Source organism: Eptatretus burgeri, chromosome 14, assembly GCF_056783735.1.
Source record: "Eptatretus burgeri isolate ZD-2024b chromosome 14, Ebu_testis_v1, whole genome shotgun sequence".
Taxonomy (NCBI): Eukaryota; Metazoa; Chordata; class Myxini; order Myxiniformes; family Myxinidae; genus Eptatretus; species Eptatretus burgeri.
The window spans coordinates 71,186,202-71,212,063 of NC_140974.1; the positions used below are offsets into that span (position 1 = coordinate 71,186,202).

The following is a 25,862-nucleotide window of genomic DNA, read 5'->3' on the forward strand; positions in this document are numbered from 1 at the left end:
ATTGACCTGGCTGTGTTGCATGGAGCATTGTCCTGCTGGAAAAACCAATCCTCACAGTTGGGGAACATTGTCAAAGCAGAAGGAAGCAAATGTTCTTCCAGGACAACCTTGTACGTGGCTTGATTCATGAGTCCTTCACAAAGACAAATCTGCCCGATTCCAGCCTTGCTGAAGCACCCCCAGATCATCACTGATCCTCCACCAAATTTCACAGTGGTTGCGAGACACTGAGGCTTGTAGAGCTCTCCAGGTCTCCGTCTAACCATTAGACGACCAGGTGTTGGGCAAAGCTGAAAATTGGACTCATCAGAGAAGATGACCTTACTCCAGTCCTCTACGGTCAATCCTTATGGTCTTTTGCAAACCTCAGCCTGGCTCTTCTTTGCTTCTCATTGATGAAGGGCTTTTTCTAGCTTTGCACAACTTCAGCCCTGCCCCTAGGAGCCTGTTTCGAACTGTCTTCGCTGTGCACTTCACCCCAGTTGCCGTTTGCCATTCTTTTTGTAGGTCACTTGATGTCATCGTACAGTAGTTGAGTGACATTAAAATGAGTTGGCGATCATCCCGGTCAGTGGAAAGTAGTTTTCGCCCTCTGCCAGTCTGTAGCTTTGTTGTCCCCAACGTCTGCTGCTTGACCTTGTTCTTATGAAATGCCATCTTTGAAATTTTAAAGATGGAAGTAACGTGACACTCACTGTATCCCTCTGCCAGTAAAGCCAGAATTGAACCCTTCTTTTCCTTATTCAAAACTTTTCTTTTCAACTCTTTTGGCGTGGTCAATAGTTATTTTTTTGATTCCAATTACTTTTGAGGTACTACTAGCACTGTTTTTTCCATACAGCTGGTCCTATTGCAAGAGGATAGTGATGACCACAGCAGTGGTTTTTATACTTTTCCTTGTTAAATAAGATTAGGTTCAGGTGATCACCTAATCAGTACCTCACTAAGTAGAATGAGGTGTGACTGTGTTGGAATTCAACAGACACTGGAATGAAATGGCTGCCATACAAATAGAGATGCTGATTGAATTTTTTTTTGGAGTGGTCTCTTATTTTTTCCCAGAGCTATGTATATATATATATATATATATATATATATATATATATATATATATATATATATATATATATATATATATATATATATATATATACATGGTTGTAAAACTTCACCTTAACTGCTGAAAACAATCCAGAGTTTGATTGTTTTCTTCCTTGCACTAGTTGTGTTACAAATTAAGAGTGTTCGTGTTATGCATTTTAATAATCTATGCCTCCTCACGCGTCCACCTGGGCTGGCAGGATGACCGAGAGGTACACATGCTCGCCTCATATCTGTCTAGCCTGAGGTTCAAATCCCGACCCAGCTATAAACTGTCATCCCAGTGTTTCCCAGGTAGGGTGATTCATCAATGTGTGTGCCGTCTCTCAGATGGACGTTAAACTCGGCATCCCATCTGCCAGCATTAGTTCGTGGATGTTAATGATACCACAGTGTATGTGAAAAATAGGTGAGTTATCACCGGCACCCTGAACAAATTACAATTTCCTGCTTCAACCTACAGGGGCCACTGCATCATCTGCACAGCCTGGTCAGGATGGAGGATGACTTGAGGTCGTGGCATACTGCGAACTTAAAGCCATGATGGGAAGAATGGGATTGAACAGCCTGAGGAGGATGATTCCACCGTCGGGAGAAATGAGGAACAAAGGATGGAGGTTACCACTGTGTGTGGATTTTGGGAATTCTGCCAGGATGGGATTGCATGCAACTTGGAGTGACTGTGGAGGGCTGGAGGGGTGGAGGAATAAAAGAGTAGAGAGAAAGTAAGATCCAATGAGAAGTGGTAGCGAACAGAGACCACAAACCTGTTTATGTCCTGTGTTTATGGGTTTTTTTTTGGGAGATGCCAATAATGTTCAGAGCTTTAGATTCCATTGCATTCAAGAGACAGATGAGAGAAGAAAGGGCACCAACTAATAGGGGAGAGCAGCATTCCACGGAACAATAAACAAAGTCCTTGCAGGTTATGAGAAGTACAGACTTACCAAGGAATTATATATGCCTGGCACGATGAAAGAAACCCAGCATGCGGTTGGACTTGGAGGTCAGATTTGAAATATGGTCTCTCCAGGAGAGGTACTAACTGATGCGGAAGCGAAGAACTTCAACAGATTGAAACTCATCCAGTGGTTGATTGTGGAAATAGAAAATAGATAATTAGTTTGACCATAGTTTTGAAGAGAGAAAGTAAGTGAGAGTGAGAAAGTAAGATTTTTGTGGGTTGAAAGATGTGTTCCAAGTGTGACGCCAAAATCTGATCCTATCCAGGTCGGTAGAGAAGGAGGTCATGGTTGTCGAGTTGTTGTCAGAATGTGGAATGTCGGGTGTAATGTCGATTAATCCAAAGAAGGGAAAATATGGGGGTTTTCCAGAACATTGGAGAGAGAGAGTGCGTGCGTGTGTGTGTGTGTGTGTGTGTGTGTGTGTGTGTGTGTGTGTGCGTGTGTGTGTACATGACTGTGTGTGCACGTCTATGCGTTATATATACATAAATGTATGTACATAGAAATATAAATTTTCAACTTTATAAAAATATAAATTATATGTATATACATAAATGTATATACATATAAATATAAATATAAATAAATAGTATATTGTTACGGTTTTGGGGGAAAATTGAAGAATTTAATAGGGAATATAGCATTGAGTGGAGTTGCTTAACCCGTGGACGTGTAGAAGGCATCTCGATGTAACTGAGTAGGGAACCTGTGAACTTAAGTGTTACATGTCACTACACGAGGGGGTGGTGTCATGTTAATTAGCTGGGGTTTAAGAATAAGCTTCCCCAGTATGTAATCGCCCCTCTGTGACTTTTCCCTTTGTTTTTGTATTTCAAGATCGGCAATAAATGTGGGGAACGTCCCTAAAACCACTACAAGCAGGCAGAAAGCCCCGCCTTCAAAGGGTGACAACAGGCGGTCACGCTCCCGAGCCTGATGATTGATGGGCGTGACGTCAGAAGCTATCTGAGCGGGCAGAAGCCCCGCCTTCCCGGGTTTCGTGCGAGCAGGTCACGCCCTGGAGGAAGAGGATATAAAGGTGTGATCGAGAGGAAGGTTGGCTTGGCATTTTTGGAGAGCCGTGATCAAAGAGAAAGGGGGTTGTGGATTTTGGAGAGGTGAGCACGGAGGGTAAGCACACGCCGAGGAGGATAACATGACCCTTGTTTTTAAACATCACCTCATTAGTGTTGAGGCAATTTGGCTCACGTTGTGAAGGAAGATGCTGGCCTTTGTCTCTTGGTTGGGTCGGTGAGGACGATCGATGCACGAAGCAGCTACACGTCTGAGCATTGGTGTTGAGTGCCGCTCACGGAGTGCCTAGCTTGCGTTTGACCTGCTATGAGAGAAGTAATGGCAACATTTGCGTGTGTCGATACGTGCTGGTGGAAGCACCTCCATTCCAAGTTCCACAAAGATTAGGTCTGGGCCAAGCTAAGTACAAGATTAGTTGAAAGGAAGAGTTTTCTATTTGTTTGGTTTTCCCTTTGTCTGTATTTAAGGAGGCGCCTCGACTGTAGGATTTATTTTGTCCATTGTTATAAATTACCTTTTGAATTATTGTCTTTTGTAAATATTCGTTTGTTTTCATTAAATGTGTTCCTTTAAAGAAGCTGTATCCATGTATTTGTTATGGGGTTCGATTATAAACCACCCTGTGCTGTGCTTCCCCGTCCCTCCGTCTCTCAGTCATTATGCCCTGCCCCTCCAGCACGTTACAATCTCCGAGAATCAACTTGCCACGTCCTATTAATAAGGAACCGCTCACCCGTCCGGGGGCTGGCGGTGTTAACCGCCTGTCACCACAATTTGAGTCGGGGGGGGGGGAGGTTAACCTGGGCTGGCCATCCCACAACAATTTACATGTATATGTACATTATGTAACAAATTAAGTATGTATTTATATGTACATGTATGTATGTATATTTGTATATATTTATATGTATGTATATATATATATATGTATATATATATATATATATGTATATATATATATATATATATATATATATATATATATATATATATATATATGTACATACCTCCTGGCTGTTATAGTTGTGCTGTGTCACGTGATTGGGTTTTCGCATATCATGCCTCGCCCGCTAGGGGTGGCAGGACTGTGCTTCTGGTCGCGCAATAAAGCGGAGTAGATGGTGGCCCGCGTGCTTCTTGCGTCCCACCGCACCTAGTACACACTAGTTGGCTGACGAGGATGGGATCATACGGACTTATGCCCGTTTTCGACGGGGACGACTTCGAATCGTTTTCAGAGCAATTGGAATGCTATTTCCACGCGAACGATGTGGTCGACGAGAGCAAGCAGAAGTCGATCTTGCTCGCTTCGCTTTCGCCGGAGCATTATCGGCTGCTGGGTGATTTAGTGGCACCGAACAGGCCCCGGGATGACGGGCTGGCGTTTCGGGACATTGTGGAGAAAATGAAAGCACACATGGCGGTTGAGCAGACTCGCGGGGATGTTCGAGCCATCACCGGCCACGCGGGGTCGCGAGCACCCCGGGACGCGCGCACGACCTTCGATGCGGGTCGGACGTCGCTGCGCGGCCACGCGTGCAGCGGGGTGACACCGCGGACATGCTTGGGATGTGGAGGTCGACACCTGCGCCGTGCATGCCCGTATAAAGGCGACGTGTGTTTGAATTGTCACAAGGTGGGTCATTTGGCGCGTGTGTGCCGTGGGGCGTCGGCCACCGTTAAAGTCGTGGACGGCGATGTGCGACGCGACTCGGGGCGGAACCAGCGGCCGTTGTTGAGCCTGGGTTCAGTTGGCCCGACGACGGCGCGCCCGATGACGGTGGAGGTCGAAGTGAACAAAACGCCGATCACGTTCCAGGTCAATACAGGAGCAGCGGTGTCGCTCATCGGCGAACAGACCGCGCGTAGACTCACCGGCTTGAAGCTTATCAGGTCAAACCTCTCGCTGTTCACGTACACCCGCGAGAAGATAACGCCAGTCGGGATGGCAGACGTGTCGGTGCGGTACCAAGGCCAGGTCGCCACGCTTCGGGTGTACGTCGTACGGGGGAGGGGGCCGTCTCTCCTCGGCCGAGATTGGATGACCCGCATCAGGCTAGACTGGGCCGCAGTTCACCTTGTGCAACCCATGCCGAGCCAGTGGGAAGATCAGTTGGATGAGATTCTTCAAAGACATCAAGGGTTGTTTAGAGATGACCTTGGAAAACTCAAGGGCATGGAGGCGAAACTCTTCTTGAAGGAGGGGGTGATTCCTCGGTTTTGTAAACCGCGTCCGGTGCCGTATGCCCTGCGGGACAAGGTCAAGGGTGAACTGGATAGGCTAGAGGCCTGTGGAGTGATCGAACGGGTGTCATGCTCGGATTGGGCCACCCCGGTTGTCACGGTGCTGAAACGGAATGGGGACGTCCGATTGTGCGGGGACTTCAAATCCACGGTTAACCCGGGGCTCAGCGTGGAGCAATATCCATTGCCGTCAATCGATGAAATATATGCGCGATTGGCGGGGAGTCAATACTTCACGAAGCTAGACCTGCGTGATGCATATTTTCACCTGCCGATGGATCCCGGGAGTAGCGAGCTTTTAACAATCAACACGTGTCAAGGACTCTATCGATATACCCGACTCTGTTTTGGGATTGCTTCGGCACCAGCTTTGTGGCAGAAAGCTATGGATCAGGTTTGCATTGGCCTGCCCGCTCAGACCTACCTGGACGATGTGCTCATTGCGGGGAAAACGGCGGACGAGCATCTTGCGAACATTGCCCGAGTGCTGACAAAGCTAGAAGCGTGCGGCCTGCGCTTAAACAGGGACAAGTGCGCGTTCTTCAAGCAGCGCTTGGAATACCTCGGGCACATCATCACGCCGGAGGGGCTGTTGAAAGGTCCTCGGAAGGTGGAGGCGATTCAGCGCATGCCACCGCCTCGCGACAAGACGCAGCTGCGCTCGTTCATTGGCATGGCCCAGTATTACCAAAGGTTCGTGCGCGGGCTCAGCTCACAACTTGCGCCGCTGACGCGGTTGCTCAAGAAGGACGAGCGCTGGGTTTGGGGGCCTGCACACCAGGCGTCGTTCGACCGCGTCAAGCGGCTGCTCACAGAGGATACGGTCCTCGTGCACTACGAGCCTGCGCGTCCGCTCCTATTGGCATGCGACAGCTCTGCATATGGCATCGGGGCAGTGCTCTCCCACAGGATGGACGATGGTTCCGAGCGGCCTGTTTGTTTTGCATCCCGGACCCTGTCCACAGCAGAGCGCGGATATGCCCAGATTGAGCATGAGGCTCTCAGCATCGTCTGGGGTGTGCGGAGGTTTCATCAATATCTGCTGGGACGGCATTTCATTTTACAGACGGATCACAAACCGCTTCAATTCATCCTGAGACCCGAACGCGGGGTGCCGGTGGTAGCAGCCGCGCGAATACAGCGGTGGTGTCTGTTTCTGGGTGCTTACGATTATGATATTCAGTTCCGAAGCACCGAGAAGCATGCTAACTGCGACGGGCTCTCACGCTTGCCGTGTGCGGAGGGTCCATCTGCGTCTGAGCTGAGCGACTGGGTCGATGTGATCGCGCTGGACCAGGTCCAAAGCGGGCCGGTCACGGCCAGGCAGGTCGCGGTGGAGTCGGCTCGTGATCCGGTGCTTGCCCGTGTCGTCCAGGCGATTTCTACGGGGAATTGGAGCGATATGCCTTCGACACCGGCATTTCGACCTTTCACGTCACGCGCAGCGGAGCTGTCTTTGGTCCAACGGTGCATAATGTGGGGAATGAGGACCGTGATTCCACCGAGGTTCAGGCAGCGGTGTTTGGAAGAACTGCATGTCAGTCACCTGGGCATCGTGAAGACCAAGAGTCTTGCTCGTAGCCTGTTGTGGTGGCCGGGGTTGGACAAAGACATTGAGCAATTGGTTAAGCGTTGCACCACGTGCCAGACAGATGCTGATAACCCGCGTCGAGCTTCGAGTCTCTGGCCTGTGCCAGACCGAGCTTGGCAGAGGGTCCATGTAGATTTTGCGGGACCGGTTAATGGCAAGATGTTTTTGATTGTGATTGATGCATTCTCGAAATGGCCGGAGGTGGTAGTAATGCAGCATACTTCAGCAAGCATTACGGTAGAGAAGCTGCGGACGATCTTTGCTAATAAAGGGTTGCCAGAGATCCTGGTCTCTGATAATGGTCCGCAGTTCATCGCGGGTGTATTTGATGAGTTTATGCGCCAGAATGGTATTCGACATCTAAGGTCCGCACCGTATCATCCTGAGACGAATGGCCAAGCTGAGTCGTTTGTCAAGATGTTGAAGTGGGCTTTGCGCAGGGGGGGTGTTGCACCTGTGCAGACGGTGGTCGATATTTTTTTTGCTCCATTACAGGAACACAGTTCATCCTGTCACGGGTGATTCGCCTGCCATTCGTCTCTATGGACGGGCTTTGCGGTCCAGGCTAGATTTGCTGCGACCTGGAGGGTCGGGGAGTGGGGCAATGTCGCGTCCGACACGGCTGCGCAGCTCCGAGGTGGGGCAGCGGGTGATGGTACGCGATTATTTCCACAGTTCCAAGTGGGTGCCGGCGGTGGTCTCTGGGGTGCTGGGGCCGGCGAATTGCATGGTGCGGACTGATGGTGGGGATGTGTGGAAGCGGCACGTGGACCAGATGCATGATCGCTGTTCAGCGTCACCCCCCCCCCACACCTCCCCGAGCCGAACGTTGCGGGGCCCCCACCGGTAGTCTCGCCGGCACCTGACCGGCGCCGGCACGGCACGTCGAGGGAGTCTTCGCCTGATGCCGTCCTACCCGGGGACGTTGAGCAGGCTGGGCAGTCGGGGGTAGCTGGTGTTGCGGAAAGTGCGAGTCTGGCTAGGGTGTCACCTCGACCGAGCCGGGAGGCATATGAGCCTGGACTGTCTGGTGGCGCTGCCCGTCCGAGGCGGGTCAGAGTGCGGCCGCGGTACTTGGAGGATTATGGGTGTTGATGGGTTTCTGATGGTCATGTTGTGATTATCCGTTCGTTATGTGACGGGTCATTTTACGGGGGGAGGAGTGTGCTGTGTCACGTGATTGGGTTTTCGTATATCATGCCTCGCCCGCTAGGGGTGGCAGGACTGTGCTTCTGGTCGCGCAATAAAGCGGAGTAGATGGTGGCCCGCGTGCTTCTTGCGTCCCACCGCACCTAGTACACACTAATAGTAAGCATCACCGCAGATTATGTTGCACATGGTAAAACCGCATAATCCGCAAAGAACAAACCTTCCTCTGCCACCCATACGATTGTTCCATCCATCAATCCATTGTGACCATACTCTGTACAGAGTGTTGGTGCTACCTAAGCAGTCTCCTTGGCTATTGGGCACAATCTTGGAGAGGTCGCCACTCTGATAGAGGATACCAGCAAGCTGGCACTCATATTGCCAACCTCAGAAGGATGACAGTAAGAGTCAACCCCACCTGGTATTACTTCAACACCCAAGGTGGATTTGAACTCAGGATCCTTGGATCCCAAGCCCACCACCCTAACCATAAAGCCAACACCAGGCATAACGATTGTTCCCGCTAATACAAACCATTCAAACAGAAGGCACATGATATGATCGGCAGGTAAATCAAAACAAAACATGTGGAGTGTGACAATCACTCCCCCGATCTGGGCTGTTTCACAATGAGGGTACCAAGTTTGTCTCACAAGCACTAAAAATTCAAACTCAATATTTTTATTTTTTTATTTCTCCAAATCCAACATTGTTAATTACAATACTTAAATCCAAATTTTTGGAGCATCTGAATGAATATTTATTTTTAAAAATAATACCCCAAGGATGTTAGGAGAGTATTTTTTAAACTACAACAGTCATTAATACAATTCAACTATAACCACAAAATAACAACACTATCAAACTTCAGTGGTTTCCATATGTTCCACAAGTATTATTCCATTACTGGAATTATGATTCAGTATACAAATGAAATATATTTGTAGAAATATCAATAAAAGACTGAACTAAGTTTCAAATATCCAGAAAAAAGATGTTTTAATTACCACTATCATGAATAGCACTGCATATGATGGAATTTAGCACAAAATTTTAAAACTACATGTACTTTTCTACATATTCTGAAAAAATTACGAATTTTTCTCTGAAAATAAAAGTTTACCACCACAATGAAAAATATGAAGAAAATCACATTTCTTCCGGAGAGGACATAATTTTTTGACATGAAGCACTACATTCTGTACAAGATATAACTGCAAAGTAATACATTTATCTTATAATGCCAATACAAAATACACCTAGTAAGTGAATCTAGATGGGATTTTGACACTTTTTAAAACCGGCTGTATCATTTCGCCCAACGGTTTCTAAAGATGCGATAACTTTGAGATGTATTCAGACATTTATTGAATAATATATTTTATTTAATTTAGTAATAGAATTTAAAGCTATATGCAAAATAGGACCTGTCCTTAAAAAAACAGCAGTTTATTCCATACACTAAAAGTTTCTCAGCATGTTAAATATCATTTGGAAATTCCCCAAAATGCTTCCAGAGAGGACAATATGTTTTGACATGAATGTATGAATATTCTGAATGATATAACTTGAAAGAAATACATTTATCTTATTTTCAGATACAAAATATATATTTATTAAATCAGAACATAAGATATTATCTTATTCAACATGATCATTTGTCATGGATACATCATTAATCATACATTTGACACAGGCAAGACCAATTGAAAATGTATTGTTACTCAGACATTTAAGTAATACATGATTAGCCACTAAAATTTATATCTAACTGAAATATTCACCCTGCCCTGAAGGAAAAAGAAAGAGTTCATCTCCTGAACTAAATATTAATCTGCACAATCAAAAATAAGGAATTCTTCCGGAGAGGACAAAATGTTTTGACATGACAAAAATATACATGTAATGTATTGTAATGTACGAGATATTCTTTGTGTCTATCTAGATTATTTTCCTTTAATTTGCGGCGAGATTTTGCAGCAGCACTTTGGGGATTGCTGCTTGGAGTTGCATCTTTAGCACTCGCACGAGAATGTGTATGACATGTCCAATTGAAATTGACTGTCAGAGTTTGTGACATTGTTTGTGCACAGCTGTTGTGATTACTTATTACTTGATCTGGATCTGGATCTGTAATAACAACAGTTAGTTATGGTTTACTGCCATAATGATTCTTTACCAGTATTATAACCAAGCTATATCCTTACCACTATAGTTTGGGTATAATACTAAAACAGTAACCACTATAGCAGTAAAATGCTACAACTACAGGAGAGTGAGGGGTTATTCCAACTGCCACCACTGTTTTCCACCACCAGCAGTTGATTAATCTGCAAGCAGAAAAGTAAAAAATTCTACATAAAGCAACAGGCATACATACGTCAAATATTTTTGTCCTCTCCGGAAAGTAATATTATGGGCTCTTTTATGGCTTGTATTGTACCAAATATCTGTATATTATTATTTGGGTCTAACTATATGTGATGACAGATGTTACTACATATTTATTTTTGCAAAAAGTGATCATACGGTGGGAATTATGTCATATTTCTTTCTCAGACAACTAAGCATGTTCCAGGAAGCCCAGGTTTAGCCTTCAAAAACAAGAGTAAATGTGTTAAAAGTAATCAAATTCAGCATACGTTATAAACAATAGTCAATATTGTGCTGGATGAAGCAATAATTGTACAAAATTCAATGTCATTTCATGTGATTAATCTCCTGTTGAATGCCATTGAATAACTTTCCGGAGAGGACATTTTTGACATGGACATTCAATCAGTGTTGCAACAAGATAAATTACACAAATGTAAATACCTTTTACTGATAATGGATATTCATGACCATGTCAACCTTACAAAACATCAAAATTTATAGCCAGCAAGTAGTTTCCTTATAACTCGTGGCACTTTAGGTGTTTCCGGAGAGGACACATTTTTGACGGACACATGTAAGGCAATCAGTGCAGGCCATGCAAATAGAAGGTTATTGGTTACACTCAAACTTTGTAGCATAATATCAGTGCAGGTATATACACACTTGGTAAAACACACAATAAACTTTTAAAAAGACCCTTTATTTATATAAAAAAAATTATTATACAATATGCATTTCCGGAGAGGACATATTTTGACAGACGAACGGTGGGACATATTTATTGAGGGTGAAATAAATATTCATAGACTGAAATGAATAATATGTTGTGGACAAAGTACAGAAGAGGTATTAAATTGATGCATCAACAAATAAAAGTCAAAATTTCTGCTTGTATTTGTTTATACACTGTGAATGCAGTGTACCTGGAGAAAATGAGACAGATATTTGTCAAAAAAATGGCAATTTTTATGCCATTCTGCCAAAGATTGACATTTTTTGTCAAATAAAAAGTGGTCCGAGTTGTGCTATCACGAGTACCAACTACTGGCCCTAATGACAGAGATACTACAACCTCTCATTTAGCTATTTAGCATGCAAGGGTACAAAATACCAGAAATGACCATGACTGTGAAACAGCCCATCTCCAATAGACATGGTCCTGCACAAAATCGCCACCTCCACCCCCGAGGCTTGCTGTGCATTGTGTGTTAACTCTCATGCAAGCCTCGACAATGTATTCAAAAAAAAAACCAGGCCTCAGCTCGGAAATTCTATCAAACAGACAAAGATTATATGGTCAACATCAGTTAAACAACAAACGAAGCTGTTTTGGGGGATTTTGAGATTTTGGGATTGTTTGCCCTCATTAGAACGGTATTCCAATAAATATCTAACCAATAATTCCCACATTCATCGTTTATACATCAGATGCACCTCCTGACTGTTATGGCGAGCATCGCTGCAGATTATGTCTCATGCGGTAATACCACATAATCCGCAAAGAACAACCATCCATCTGCCACCCAGATGATTGTTCCAGCAAATGCAAACCATTCAACCAGAAGGCATGTGGTGCGATCGGCAGGTAAATTGAAATTTGTGGTGTGTGACGAACACTCCCCCGATCTCCATCTTCTAAACATGTCACCACCATGGTGTGCAAGAGCACTCTACCGTGTGAGACATGCCGTCCTGATGAGGTGTAGAAAATAGAGATTGGACGAGTGCTCGGTATGCTCCACATAGTTTTAGCTCTCCTGGACTTCAGTCAGGTGAGCTTATGCGATCGTGCCATGTCGATAGGTGAGTGAGTGAGTCAGTCAGTCAGTCCATAAACACTTCAGTCATTATCGCTTCAACCAAACACGATTTTGATGGAACTTGGCCACAAACTTCATATCTGATGCCTAACAAAGGTTTATTGACCGCCTCAAAATCTGTGCTCATTGGGTGGGTTTACGGGGGTTGCTTAACCCCCCCCCCCCTCCACACACACAGAAAATAGGTATTTGCTCTCTTCTCCAAAACTGCAAACACAATTTCAATGAAACTTGACCACGACCTTCATCACTCGTACTATACCAAAGTGTATCGACCGTATCAAAATCCGCACTCATTAAGGGGTCAATGGGGGGAGGGGTGGTTGAACCCCCCAAAATAGGTGTTTGCTCTCTTCTCTGAAACTACACACAAGATTTTGATGAAATTTGACAATAACATTCTACACCCATGATTTACCAAAGTATATTGACCGCATCAAAATCTGCGCTCAGTGAGTGGGTCTACGGGGGGTTTTTGACCCCTCCCCAAAATAGGTATTTGTTCTCTTCTCCAAAACTACAGATACAATGTCGATGAAAGTTGACCTCAACTTTCACCAACCAATAACGTACCAAAGTATAATGACTGCATGAAAATCTGCGCTCATTAAAGTGGTCTACAGGCTGTGGTTTGACCCCCCCAAAATAGGTATTTGCTCTCTTCTCGGAAACTACACACACACAATTTCGATGAAACTTGACCACCACCTTCATCACCCGTGATGTACCAAAGTTTGTTCACAGCATTAAAAAAAATTCAGGGTCAAACGAAGTCTGTGAGGGGTGGGGTTGGGGGGGCGGGAGTTTGAATAACTGGTGCTCCTTATCCAGGTGAGCTTCAGGACAGGCGGTCCTAATTTTGATTTACCAGCCGATCGCACCACATGCCTTCTGGTTAATTGATTTGCATTAGCGGGAACAGACGCTGCTCAACCATGCCTTGACTTGAAACAGGCCACAACGATTTCTTAACGATAAAGTTTTTGTTTTCACTTTCCTCACTCATGTTATTGAATGCCTGTTCACTACAAATCGCTGGATACATTACAATGCTTATAAGCACCTGGAGATGCCAGCGTCTGTGGCTTTATTTCATTTCTGCACATGCCATAACCTCGAGAATTTCTTAAACTAAGCCAAATTACAAAATGTAATCTCCAGAATTGAACTTAGCAGCAGTTCCTACTCCTAAAAATTCATTTGTCCAATCCGGACATAGTTTGGACATTCAAACATAGCTTTCACTTTCCAAGCCATTCTTATTTCTTATCTTAATTCTTATCAACCACTGAATTGGAGTAATTTTAAGCCTGGTGTTGGCTAAGTGGTTAGGTTGGCTGGGTTGGGATCTCAAGGTCCTGAGTTTGAGCCCTGTTTTCCACGGAATTCACACCAGGTGGGGTTGATTCACCCTGTCACCCTTCCAAGGTGGGTGAAATGAGTACCAGTGTACTGGTATAGGGGCACAGCATCAGCAGCATAGTCATGTCCCAACAAAATGATAGCAACCTGGCAGCCAAGTTGACATACGCAACAAGAAGAAGCAGAAGAAGAAGAATATCATTGGAGTGCTTGCTTGAGTGCTTAAGCTGCTTGCTGAGTGTCCAACAGTTGATGGTGGTACAGTTTGTGTGCTGATCGGGATGTACATTCAGCAGTTGCTACAAGATAGAGTGTGTTCTGATAATGTCATTTAGCTGCAGATTAAATACTACAACAACAGTGCTACATGATTGAGTGAATTGTTCACTCACTGTGGATGATTTTGCCACGCCACATCATTCTGAGCAAGTCAGTCATGCTCCATCATTCTGAGTGAATCATTCGTGCTCCGATTATCTGAGCGAGTCATTCGTGATGAGCAGGATCCATGCAAGCGAAGTTCCAAGGTGCATAGGGAGATGGAGTATGTCCTGAAATGTTACAAGGAGGTAGACAAACAGAAAATGAAGGCAGCCACTCAAATGAAGTTCTTCAAAAATATCCCAAGTGAATCAGCCTCCATTTCATCTCCTGAGCTTTCAACCTCAACTGGACAGCCGACCACACCTGAAGAAGCCTGCCACAAGCAATATGTACTGCATCTAACCCCAACCATGACAACATTTATTAAAAAGTCATTCATTTTTATTTGTTACATGTTTTATTTATGCATTGTTTACTGCATTTTTTGTCCCTTCTCACTCCCCACCCCTTCTCACTCCCCCTGCTTCCTCGCTCCCCCACTCCTCCTCAGTATCCCTCCCTTCCCCCCTCTCTCTCCCCCATTTTTTCTCCCCCCCCCCCGTTTATTAGACCCATCGTACAGACGGTGGTTATCTCCGGACATATTTGGACGGACTCTCCCAGACACTGCCTTAACTTGCCCTGCCCTCCCCGAATGCTGCCTTCCTTTACCCTCCCCTCATACTGCCTTCACTTTCTGCACCCCTCCTAGCTCTCCCCTCCTTCCTCACTCCCCCACCTCTCCCTGCTCCCCCCTCCTTCCAATCCATTCATCGCTTCGCTGATGGGAATATTAAGCATGCGTGACCCCACAGGTGAGTGTATCCATGCAGCAGGAGCCAGCAAAGAACGCCGCTTGGGAGGTGGAGCTGGTATTTGCTAACAGCTTGTATGAAAGCACATGTTAATGGTACAAATGGGGGAAATGTGGAGAATTTTGTCTGCCTGTGGAATCCAAGGCCAACTTCACTCTTGGATAAAATTGACTTCCTCCACTCTCGTAGCCAACGTGTGGGCTCTCAACGGAACCCTGTCTTCTTCCTCTCTCTCTCTCTCTCTCTCTCTCTCTCTCTCTCTCTCTCTCTCTCTCTCTCTCTCTCTCTCTCTCTCTCTCTCTCTCTCTCTCTCTCTCTCTCTCTCTCTCTCTCTCTCTGTCAAAGCTGGGATACCCCAAATCAGTGTTTTAGGCCCGTCTTATCCTAATCTTCATAAATGATCTCTGACTCTCTGAAAAATCATCTATATCTATTTGCTGAGGCTCCACTCTTTCGTGACATCCCTTATCCCTCTGACAGACAGGCAGCAGCCTCTATCCCCTCTCCTCAAACCTTGAAAAACAAGTAAAAAAGACGTAAAATGTCATAGCCATCGTTTTTTAGTACTTTTGCTGTACGTAGACAAAGGGCTATCTCTAATTATGTGCAACTAATATGGCCGCCAATCTACCAGTCGGCCATCTTTGATCAGATCGCAAAATAAAGTGAGGGGCATATGTATGCCATCGTGTACTGTGCTAAGTTTGAAAAAAAATCGGACCATGCAAGTCTGAGATAGTGGGGATACATTTAAGTAAAACAAAATGGCCACCAGTCGGCCATCTTGGATCTAATCTCGAAAAAAAAATGACGTGCATATGTAAGCCATCATTCATTATATCTGTGTGCCAAGTTTGAACAACATCGGTAAATGCACGTCCAAGAAATGGTTGAGGACGTGTTTAACATTGGGTTTTGTATAACTGTAATGGCCGCCAGTCGGCCATCTTGAAATGTGTTCCATGATGTGTTGTCTTTTTGCAAAGCACGAATAAAATCGGTCCATACGTGTCAGAGATATGTTTTCGGACACACAGACGTACACACTGACACAAAAATCGAGACCAAATCCATGAGCCCCCGTTTCAGTCCAATGGGGGCTAAAAAATTCACAAACTGGTCAAATACTTGGAACATGTCCATCAATCCTGAGAAATCCCTCACACTCACTCTCCCTCTCTGAAAGAACCACACCGCAAACCCTCACATTTACTTTCTCAACAACCATCTCGAAGAGGTTCAGTCATTCAAACTCCTCGGTCTCACTCTCGGCCATGATCTCTCTTGGGCAAACCACATTTCATCATTGGCCTCCAAAGCCAGACACCGACCGGACATCCTCCGTCATGCAAAGTCCTTCTTTGGTACACCTGAGCTCCTATACACCTACAAGGCTTTCACCTGCACCTTGATGGAGTGCTGCTCTCCCCTCTGGGCCAGCTCCCCTGCCTCACATCTTGCACAGCTTGATGCCGTTGAAACAAAGGCTTTCAATAGCATTGGAAACTCTCGCAATGAAGCTGTGTCTATGGGCTTATCACTTCGCCTTCATCGACAGGTCGGTTGTCTCTTTGGCTCCCTCCACCTCATTTATGGTCTTGCACCCTCTGCCTTCTCCATGCTTTGTCCACCCCCCAGGTATCTGCAGGACACACATAGAGTCGACCAGCAACCTCCTCCTCGTGAAACTACCTAAATCCAAAACTACTGCTCAGCTCCATTTATTTATTACCTCCACCACCGGAGGTGAAGGTTATGTTTTCACCCCTCTCTGTCTGTTTGTCTGTCTGTCTGTATGCAGGATATCTCAAAAAGTTGTGGACGGATTCGGATGATATTTTGTGGACAGGTTCGGTGTGTGACAAGGACGAACTGATTAGATTTTGGTGAAGATCCGGATCCGACTACTGGAATTTTTTTTTGTGATTCTTCACCATTGAGAGATCGGGCCAAAAACGATATCTCAAAAAATGTGTTGGGCCAGATATGTTCTTGCGGATGAGGCATTGCGAGGTGGCGGTATGTGCTCTCCCGAGTGCCCTTCTCGTTACTCAATTTTCCGCCAATGAAACTGCCTTCCACACTCGTTTCGATCTCATTCTTCCCTCCAGGTCATCAAGACAGCTGCTGTTCACCACCATCTCAGGTCATCCCTATCCACAGCCATGAAACCAACCCACCCCTCCCAATATTTACCTCTACCACCAAAGGTGAAGGAGGTTGTGTTTTCAACCCTCCCTGTCTGTTTGTCTGTCTGTCTGTGTGTGCAAGATATCTTTAAACAGGTGAGGATGAAATTTGGTGCGCAGGTTCGGTGTTTGACAAGGACGAACTGATTAGATTTTGGTGAAGATCCGGATCCGGATCCGACGAGTAGAGGTGTTTTTAGTGTTTCTTCACCATTGAGATATCGGGCTAAAAACGACAGCAAATATTATTCTTATTACAATTAATTGTCATTATATATTTAACTAACGGTCTCACTTGTAATAACAACACCAAGTCAGTGTGGTTGTGTTATCCGTGCGTCACGTTCGTAGTCGCGCGCGTCCTTCCATGTTGTCATGACGTCTCCATGGCAACGAGCGACTTCACGTGAATCGCGTCAGGCGGATCTTCCAGCTCGTCGAGCCTCAACCTGAAGCATGATTCGGCCCGCGGACTCGCTGCTCAAGTACGACCACCCCGTGCTCGTGTCCAAACACACGGACAAGAAGAGCAAGAAGGTTACTTTTCCGCAATTATTTGCGCTTCGGCTGATTCGTCATCGTTTCATTGCACCTCTTGAAACTTACTCAACTTACCATTTGCCTATACACCGTCCTTTCCTTCCAAACTAATGTCTCGCTAATTTTCAATCTTTTTACTCCGTCCGACCCTCTCACTTAACGCCAGCTCTCTTACATCCTCAGGAAGATTTTATACTCGTTCAGATTTAAGGACGTCATCTATTTATTACGTACGTATATATGGCAACAATGTTTTTATCCTGCCCCGGCACCTCATCATCCTCGTGTGCCCTGTCCATGAGCTTCCCCTTCCTTGTCCTTTATCTGATCTTTTTATTTTGTAACTTCAAGGATCATAACTCCATCAATCACGATAGGATTCTTCATTGGATCAAACTGACCCCTGCAATGTTACTTCTCAAGGAGTTTTGCCAACAACATAGAGGCTGACTTACAATGAGTACATATATATATATATATATATATATATATATATATATATATATATATATATATATATATATATACACACACACATCAAAATAAATGATTGACCCCTCCCATGCTGCTCCAGCAAAAGTAGCTACATAAAGCAACCCAAGAAGACTTACACAAGGTAAGTGCTAAAACGACTTTAGCACTTACCTTGGAACCTTGAGCACTTCAGCACTTATCTCTCACCATTCACAGGTGAGAGACGTGGGTGGGTCTTTCTGTATTTATATTGTTACAAATTTTAGAATCTGGTCTGATGAATGCATCCACACATCCAGGTCCTCACACAGTTATTTCCTTAAATGCATGTTCAGATTAGCCCCATCCCCGTCTAATGGGATCTTAAATGTGATGGGTTGAGAAGGGTAAAGGATAGATCCCCTCTCTTATGGGAAGCTTTTTTCTTTATGACGGACACGTTCACACACATTTCTTTCATGAGCTCTGAAGCCCGCCCTCATTTTTCCTCAGCGGCAATCTTTCATGAGCTCCGCCGCCCGCCTTTTTTGAGAGCGCACGGGTCGTCATGGTAACCGTGCCCCAGTGGGGTGGGGTGAGCTTGGGGCGGACGGCACCGCGCGGAGATGGCCCAGGGATATAAAAACAAGCAAAAGTGTGAGGTACGTTCTGTAAGGAGAGACGTTCTGAGGAGAAAAAGTCTGAAGAGAAAAAGTGAGGAGAGGAAAAGCAAAAGGAGAGAGGAAAAAGCAAAGGGCCAGAGAAGCAACCAAGAAGTGGGTGTCTGACCAGCGCCGAAGAGACAATTCGCCCTTCTAGTGCTTCAGCAAGCGAGCGTGTGGTGTGCGTGTGGGTGTGAGCGGCGCCGCCAACAAGTGAGGCACGGGTCGATCAGCAACAACACCAGGGTCTAAACCCGGGACGGACGATATGGACGATTCAGACTTCATGGACGATTTTCTGGTGAGCAAGACGATTCTCCCCCTCCCCCTGAATGATCTGCTGGGTACCCTTGTCTGTGTTTAGCTGTAAGTAAGTCACCCCCCCCCCGATAAGCATCTGCTCTTTGTCTCTTTCCTGGCATTTTGATTGATTTTGCTTTGAAATTCATTCTTTATTTACCTCACCAAATAAAAAGTTCTTTTTTTAAATTTATTTTATTATTAATAAATTATTTGTCGATTTCCAACCAGTCCATGTTTGTCCTTTCCTTCCATTGGTCTCGCATTGTTCGAACCGAGATAGACTGGAAGGAAATTACCACAGATTTGACCAAAAATTGTCGGCACAAACCAGCGGTTAAAACGCTCGGCCGCCCTAATTAAAATCTAATCAGATAATATTGGTGCTTTGCCGAGGGGGCGCTCCCCGCTCAGGTAACCACGTGACCCCTAGTTAAACTGAATAATTAGATGGTGGACACTGGAACTCGTGGTTGACTGGGTGGTGTTCGTGGTTCTAAAACAACCCACAGTACCACAACGTTAATTGTGAGTGGTGGCCCCAGGTCCGGCTCTACCAAGGACAACCGGGGATTAATCCCCGAGTGACAAGCTGGTATCTCGGTATCCGTCACCGCAACAATATATTGACTGCTTTTGACGTTTGCACATGGTACTTGCTTGAGAGCCTCATTGATATGCATTGCTGTCGATGTTATCGCTTATGATTCGCCAATAAGTGATGAAACCGGACTGACAGCTGAGGGGAGTGTATAGCATTGGGATTGTCGTGTGTGTACCATGTGTGAACATCTTTATAGTTGTTGAGGAACTCTGGGAAAGGTTCGAAACAGCGTTTCGTACTTACCTTGTGTAAGTCTTCTTGGGTTGATTTATGCAGCTAATTTGGCTGGAGGAGCATAGGAGGGGTCAATTATTTAATTAATCCTTGTCACCTGGGTGTAGTCAATTAGGTGAGAGCTGATTGGCTGTTCCCTCCATTCACAGGTGAGAGATGTGGGTGGGTCTTTCATATATATATATATATATATATATATATATATATATATATATATATATATATATATATATATACATATATACATATACATATATACATACATACTAGCGAGGTACCTGTGCTATGCATGGGAGGGGATGGACAGCCATGCTGGACAGCCCGTTCGTGAAGGACTTGGGTTAAAATGGCGAAACTACAAATGCCGAATCTGCGACCACGAATGTCATGGGTGGAACCCCCTCACATAATTTCTCCATTCTGCTTTAAACTCAATCTCTCTCTATATTTTCATTCAAACAGCATCATTCCAATAAAAAACAGGAAAAAGAGCAATCAGAGATTGCAGACCCTCGCTCGGACTTCTTTTGTGGTGTATTTTGTGTGACGTTTGTGTACTGGTGTGTTACGTAATTAATGAGACATAATTATATCTGCCACTTTATAACTGCTCCCCCCCCCCTTTGATCAGACACCTGACCATGACCCATGACGTTTTTTTATTCTTATTATTCATTATTTAATTTAATATATAATGGGATTAAAATTAATTCAATTCAAATCAAATGGAAGACCAAATAGGTACACTGGTACAGTCCTGCATTGGAGTAATCAGAAGGAACCCAAACAAGCAAAAACCAAAGATGAAGTCATCAGGAGGAACCTGGATAGGTTTCGCATTTCAGGTGCTACTACTCTACCCTCAAACCAATGCCTGGCGTTGACTTAGTGGTTAGGGTGGTGGCTTGGGACCCTAAAGTCCTGAGTTTGAGCCCTGTTTTCTGATAAATTAACACCAGGGGGTTGACTCAGTCTGTCATCCTTCCGAGGTTGATGAAATGAGCACCAGTGTACTCGTAATAGGGGAACTGCATCAGTGGCCTAGCTGCACCCCGAACCAATGATGCAACTAGCAGCTGAAAAGACCACACATGAAGGGAACCCTCAAACCCATCCAGGCACAACCAAGTGAGCCTTTTTTCAAAAAATAAAAAAGAACCCAGATCAAAGCATCAAATAATTCTGGCTGCCAGATAATGCACCTGATCAAGTTGAAAGTTAAAACACGTAAACCCCATCACTATGAGATCATAAATGTGAAGTTTCATGTTGATTGGTTAAGCAGTTCCAGAGAAAACATTATTTAATATTTTTCTGCAATCCAATATGGCTGCCAAACCATGTTACTGATGACATCATATACGTGAACCTTTTGTTCCTCATGGATAGGCGATCATACGAGTAAAGTTTCGCCTCGATCTGTTGTTCAGCCACGTCAGAGAAGATTTTTGAAGGTTTTTTTAGATCCTCGTGGAGGATCTCTAAGTCTTACTCACGTTGTTGTTCTTGTGGACTTTTTTGTTTCACAGCCTACAGTTTTCATCGAAACTTCCTGAAACTTGGCATATATATGTAAAAATACCCTGCGCAGACAGTAACCATCTCCGATTTTCAAAATTCCTCCTAGAAAAAAGTTATGACGTCAAAATATCTCCGCTAATGGAAATCGCCTGAAAATTATCTCTGAAACTAGGCAAACTTTTTGAATTCTGTTTGTGGGAATCGAACAGGGCATTAGCAGAGATGAATTAGCGCACATATGATACATCACTATGACGTCAAATCAATTTTTATGACGTCATTCCTATTTTTTGACATTTTTTGTTTCACAACCCAGAGTTTTCATCGGATCTTCGTGAAACTTGCCATGTATATGCAGAAAGCCCACGCCCAGGCAGTAACCATCTCCGATTTTAGAAATTCTTCCAAGAAAAAAAGTTGACGTCATAATATCGCCGCTAATGGCAATCGCCTATACCATTATCTCCGAAACTAGGCAAGCTGTTTGAATTTTGTTTGTGGGAATCAAGCCGGGCATTAGCACAGATAATTTATCGCAAACCTGATACATCACAATGACGTCATATTCGTTTTTATGAAGATATCATTAAGAGGACGAGGATCTTAGCACATTTGAGCTTGTTTCATTGCAAACGGCATCATTCCAATCACAAATTAATACTATACTATTCATATAACAAAATACAATGTTACAAACACTCGTGAGGGAAACAAATATAAACTCCATGCTGACGTGGTGTTGCCAATATTGCTCCATCGGCACACAATTGGGCTTCTTCGGACTTGCTGCTGCGCTACAGAAAAGAGTTCCGCGCCTCATCAAAAAATGGGCTACTTTGCTTTCTGTCAAGGTGCGGCACTCTTTTTCAATCTCAAGGTGCATTGTGGTGCACTCGGTGAAAAGAGCCGCTGAATCGGAGCGTGTCTTCCAAGCAGCACGATGATTGGACGACAAGGGTTTCTGGCCTCTGGATGCAGAAAACAAAGCATGTGATTGGGTGATCCACAGAGGGGAAGAGCAGGGGCGTGTCTGACAAACGATCGTAATGATTGGCAGCTCGGGGAAATGAAATTGTTGAAAGGATTGACAACTCGGGGAAATGGTGAAATGATTGGGAGAAGGCTGATTGGTCTGTAGTTGCAGGGATCTGTTTTTGCACCTTTTTTATGCAGGGCAGTGATGTTTGCTGGTTTCGAAGCTGATGGCAGATGACCTTGAGCAAATGAGAGTGTGAATAGTACAGAGAGAGGGTGAGCAAGAGCAGAGGAGCAGGTTTTTAGGGCACGTGGGCTGATGCCGTCTGGACCGGTTGCAGAATCTGAGTCGAGGTTTGACAGCAAGCTCTCCACCTTGTCAGGAGAAAATGACACAGAGTCCAGGGACAGTTGGGTGCGACTGGTTAAGGTGGGTACAGAAAGCGATGGGTTTCGGACACAAGATTTTGATGCAAACACCGAGTTTAGGCATTCAGCCTTTTCACGTGCGGTATCAGCAGTGTGGCCATTTGAGGTAAGGGAGGGGATGGAGGGGGAACATACACCAGAAACAGATTTGATTAGATGCCAAAAGGATTTGGAGGAGCGAGAGAGAGGTTTGAGAGTTCATACTTGAGATTCGAAAGATGTTGTTTTCTCGCTCTCCGGAGGGTAGATACACACTTGTTCTGAGCTTTATGAAAGGAACTGAGATTACCCACAGTTTGGTTTGCTTTCCATGAAGCAAAGGCAAGTTGTTTCAGGACAACTGCCTCGCCACAAGCTTCAGTAAATCAAGGGCGGGAGGAAGGGTAGGACAACTGAAGACGAGAGGGGATAAATCTATGCATGAGAGAGAGCAAGTTTCTTTGAAAGATTGACGACAAGGGGCTTCTGGTATTCCAAACTGCTCGATAATGTTCCTAAGTGTGATCATCTGCTCATTGCATGACCTTCTACTCCTGAAGCCAGCATGCTCCTCTCCAAGGGTGCTGTCAACTTCCGCCTTCAGTCGATTAAGAAGTACTGTGTGGAAAACTTGGCAAGTAATGACAACAATGGGATTCCTCTCCAATTGTTGCAGGAGCTGAGATTACCCTTTTCGGCAGTTTGATGATGACTTCCTTTTTCCAGTCATCTGAGACATCCTCAGCTGTCCAGGTCTTCTTGAAGTGGTCAGTGAGCTTTGCCACACTGATGTTCTTACCATGCTTCAGCAATTCTGCTGGAATATTGTCGAGCCCAGGGGCCTTGTTGTTCTTCAGATTATTGACTCAGATTCTTGACTTTGACATACTAATTTCATACATGTTAATGCCCAGTGGTTAGGGATCTCATCCTCATTAAATATGAATGAGGACCAAGGGATTGGTTGCTTGAGGACCTCACTGAAGTGTCCCTCCACCTCTCATCCTGCTCTTCATTTGTGAGTATTTTTCTGCCTTTTTTGTCCTTGATTGGTACTGAGATGTTACTGCTCATAACACTCAGTTCTCACACTATTCTGTACAGTTTCCTGGTGTTGTTTTGATTCACTGCCTCTTGCACCTCTCTGCGTTTCACGTTCATCCAGCTCCTCTTGTTGCTCCTGCAACTCATTTTTATGGCTTTGTTCAGTTGTCGGTATTCTTCATCTCTTTGCTGTCTCCTGTTTGTTCTTGACTGCATTCCTTTCTTCAATTAGCTTCCATGTTGGGTCACTGATCCAATGCTCTTTATGTGTTCCTCTCCTTCTCCCGATGGTGATATCTGCTGTCTTTTTCTTGATATCCCTGAAGATCCTCCTCTGCTCTTCAAAGTACCCTGCACCTTGCAGGGCTTCAAACCAGCTGGAAAGGGCCAGCAAGAAAAACTTTGTGCTGTGCCCTGATCCTTCAGTTTCTCCAGCACTTACAAATGTTGTTGAGTCAAAATCGTTGTCTTTTTCAATATCAGGTGAATCTTAGCAATCACAAGATGGTGGTCAGATCCTACATCAGCACCACTGCATACTCAGACATCTTAAAAGGATGTCTGCTATCTGCTGATATACACACAGTCAATTCCATCCAAGGTGTTGCTATCTGGTGACCTCCATGTCTTCTTGTGAATGTTCTGGTGTTTGAAGAAGGTGTTGCTCATGGTGAAACCATTAGTGCAAGACGGGGCCAATAATCTTCACCATTGTCGCTGAGGACTTTGGGTGACCCATGTGGCCCTTTGGCAGCATGCAGACCTTGTCGACTGCCACCGAGTTTTACATTCATGTCACCAATGAGCAGTTTGATGTCATAGCTGGGTATCTCATCCAATGTGTCCTGCAGTTGTTCATAGAATTGGTCCTTCTCTCCCTCCATTGCTGTCTCAGTGGGTGCATAGACTTGCACGATGGTGACATTTGCATGCAGTGTGTGGAATCTAGCAGTGATAATGCAGTCGTTGACTGGCTTCCACCCAAGTGGTGCTTATGAGGTGTACTTGCTGAGCAAGATTCCCACTCCATAGCTTTGATGATCTTCCTGCCCAGAGTCCAAGACTGTTGCATCTTCACTGCTGATATGACCTTGGCCTGTTCACCGCATCTCACTGATGTCGAGTATGTCCAGGTGGTATATCCTCATTTCTCTCAGCACCTTGGCCATCTTCCCACTCTGATAGAGTGTCTGACATTCCATGTGCCAACTCTGGTGGTTGTTTTGGCAGTGAAGATCAAGCTTATCAAGGGCCGGACTTCCTTTCGGCTTTTATCCGGTCCCATAATAAGTACATCATCGGATGTTGTGCTGTCCTTCCCACGCCATGGTGTACCGGAGTGACTACTTCTTTTTTCTGTTTAATGACCATCATTGGGTTTTTTCACAAGATCGGGTTTTGAGCCCATTGCCCAACCCTTCTACTTTTTCAAATGGCCTTGGAACCATCTTGTTAATAAGCAGATAAGAATTTGCATATGCATTTAGAATGATTTTTTTTGTTCTCATAGACATTTTTTCGATGGAAAAATTGTGGAATGTTTGACCAGCTCCCTGCTCCCCTGCCACCGCCATCCCCACCTTCACCCATATTCCCCTTTCCCTTACAGACCCTGGTAATTTACTGCTATATTCTCCCAACCTCCAAACACCTTGTGAACATGCACATAATTATCCCACGCGAGTGATGCGAAAAGCGGGGATAGGCAATTTGTTCACTTACGTCTGTCTGTCTGTCTAGAATTTTCAGTCTATGATTGTGGAACAATTTTATTTCAATTCAATACTATATTTTGAAGACAAATCGGATAACATTCGTGCAGCTCTGCAGTACTTTGGCTCTCAATTTGCGCAGAGAGGAGTGAGATCATATTTTTACTCTTGTCTGCCTATCTGGCAGTAAAACAAAATTGAAAATCATTCCAAACAGGAAGCTTACCGTTTTTAGGGACGTCATAAAGGGCACAAACAACATGCATGAATAACTAAATTAACGTGTTAAATAAGGTGGTGTTAAACATGGTGTATCAGTGGTGGTAAACCTCCAAATTAATTTTTTTTCTATGACCTTTGAAATGTTTATATTTCATTTGAATAATTATATACTTGAAC

General features: G+C 44.8%; 1 protein-coding gene and 1 long non-coding RNA gene across 3 annotated transcripts in view; one reads left to right on the top strand and one right to left on the bottom strand.

The window, feature by feature from the left end:
- Positions 1 to 13,334: 13,334 nt before the first annotated feature.
- On the bottom strand, positions 13,335 to 17,434 carry LOC147013571 (uncharacterized). The gene is made up of 2 exons (XR_015051375.1): positions 17,306 to 17,434; positions 13,335 to 14,194 (listed from the first exon to the last, which is right to left on the bottom strand). It is a non-coding gene; the product is annotated as an uncharacterized LOC147013571 (long non-coding RNA).
- Positions 16,940 to 25,862, top strand: part of DNALI1 (dynein axonemal light intermediate chain 1) — a 61,657-nt gene continuing 52,734 nt past the window's right edge. The window contains exon 1 of one of the 2 annotated variants that reach the window (XM_085855483.1): positions 16,940 to 17,031. In XM_085855483.1, the coding sequence (XP_085711609.1) occupies positions 16,987 to 17,031 (45 nt within the window). In that variant the 5' untranslated portion in view covers positions 16,940 to 16,986. Of the gene's footprint in view, positions 17,032 to 17,409; positions 17,548 to 25,862 lie in introns of those variants that run through there. The other variant, XM_085855482.1, reaches the window with a different exon arrangement.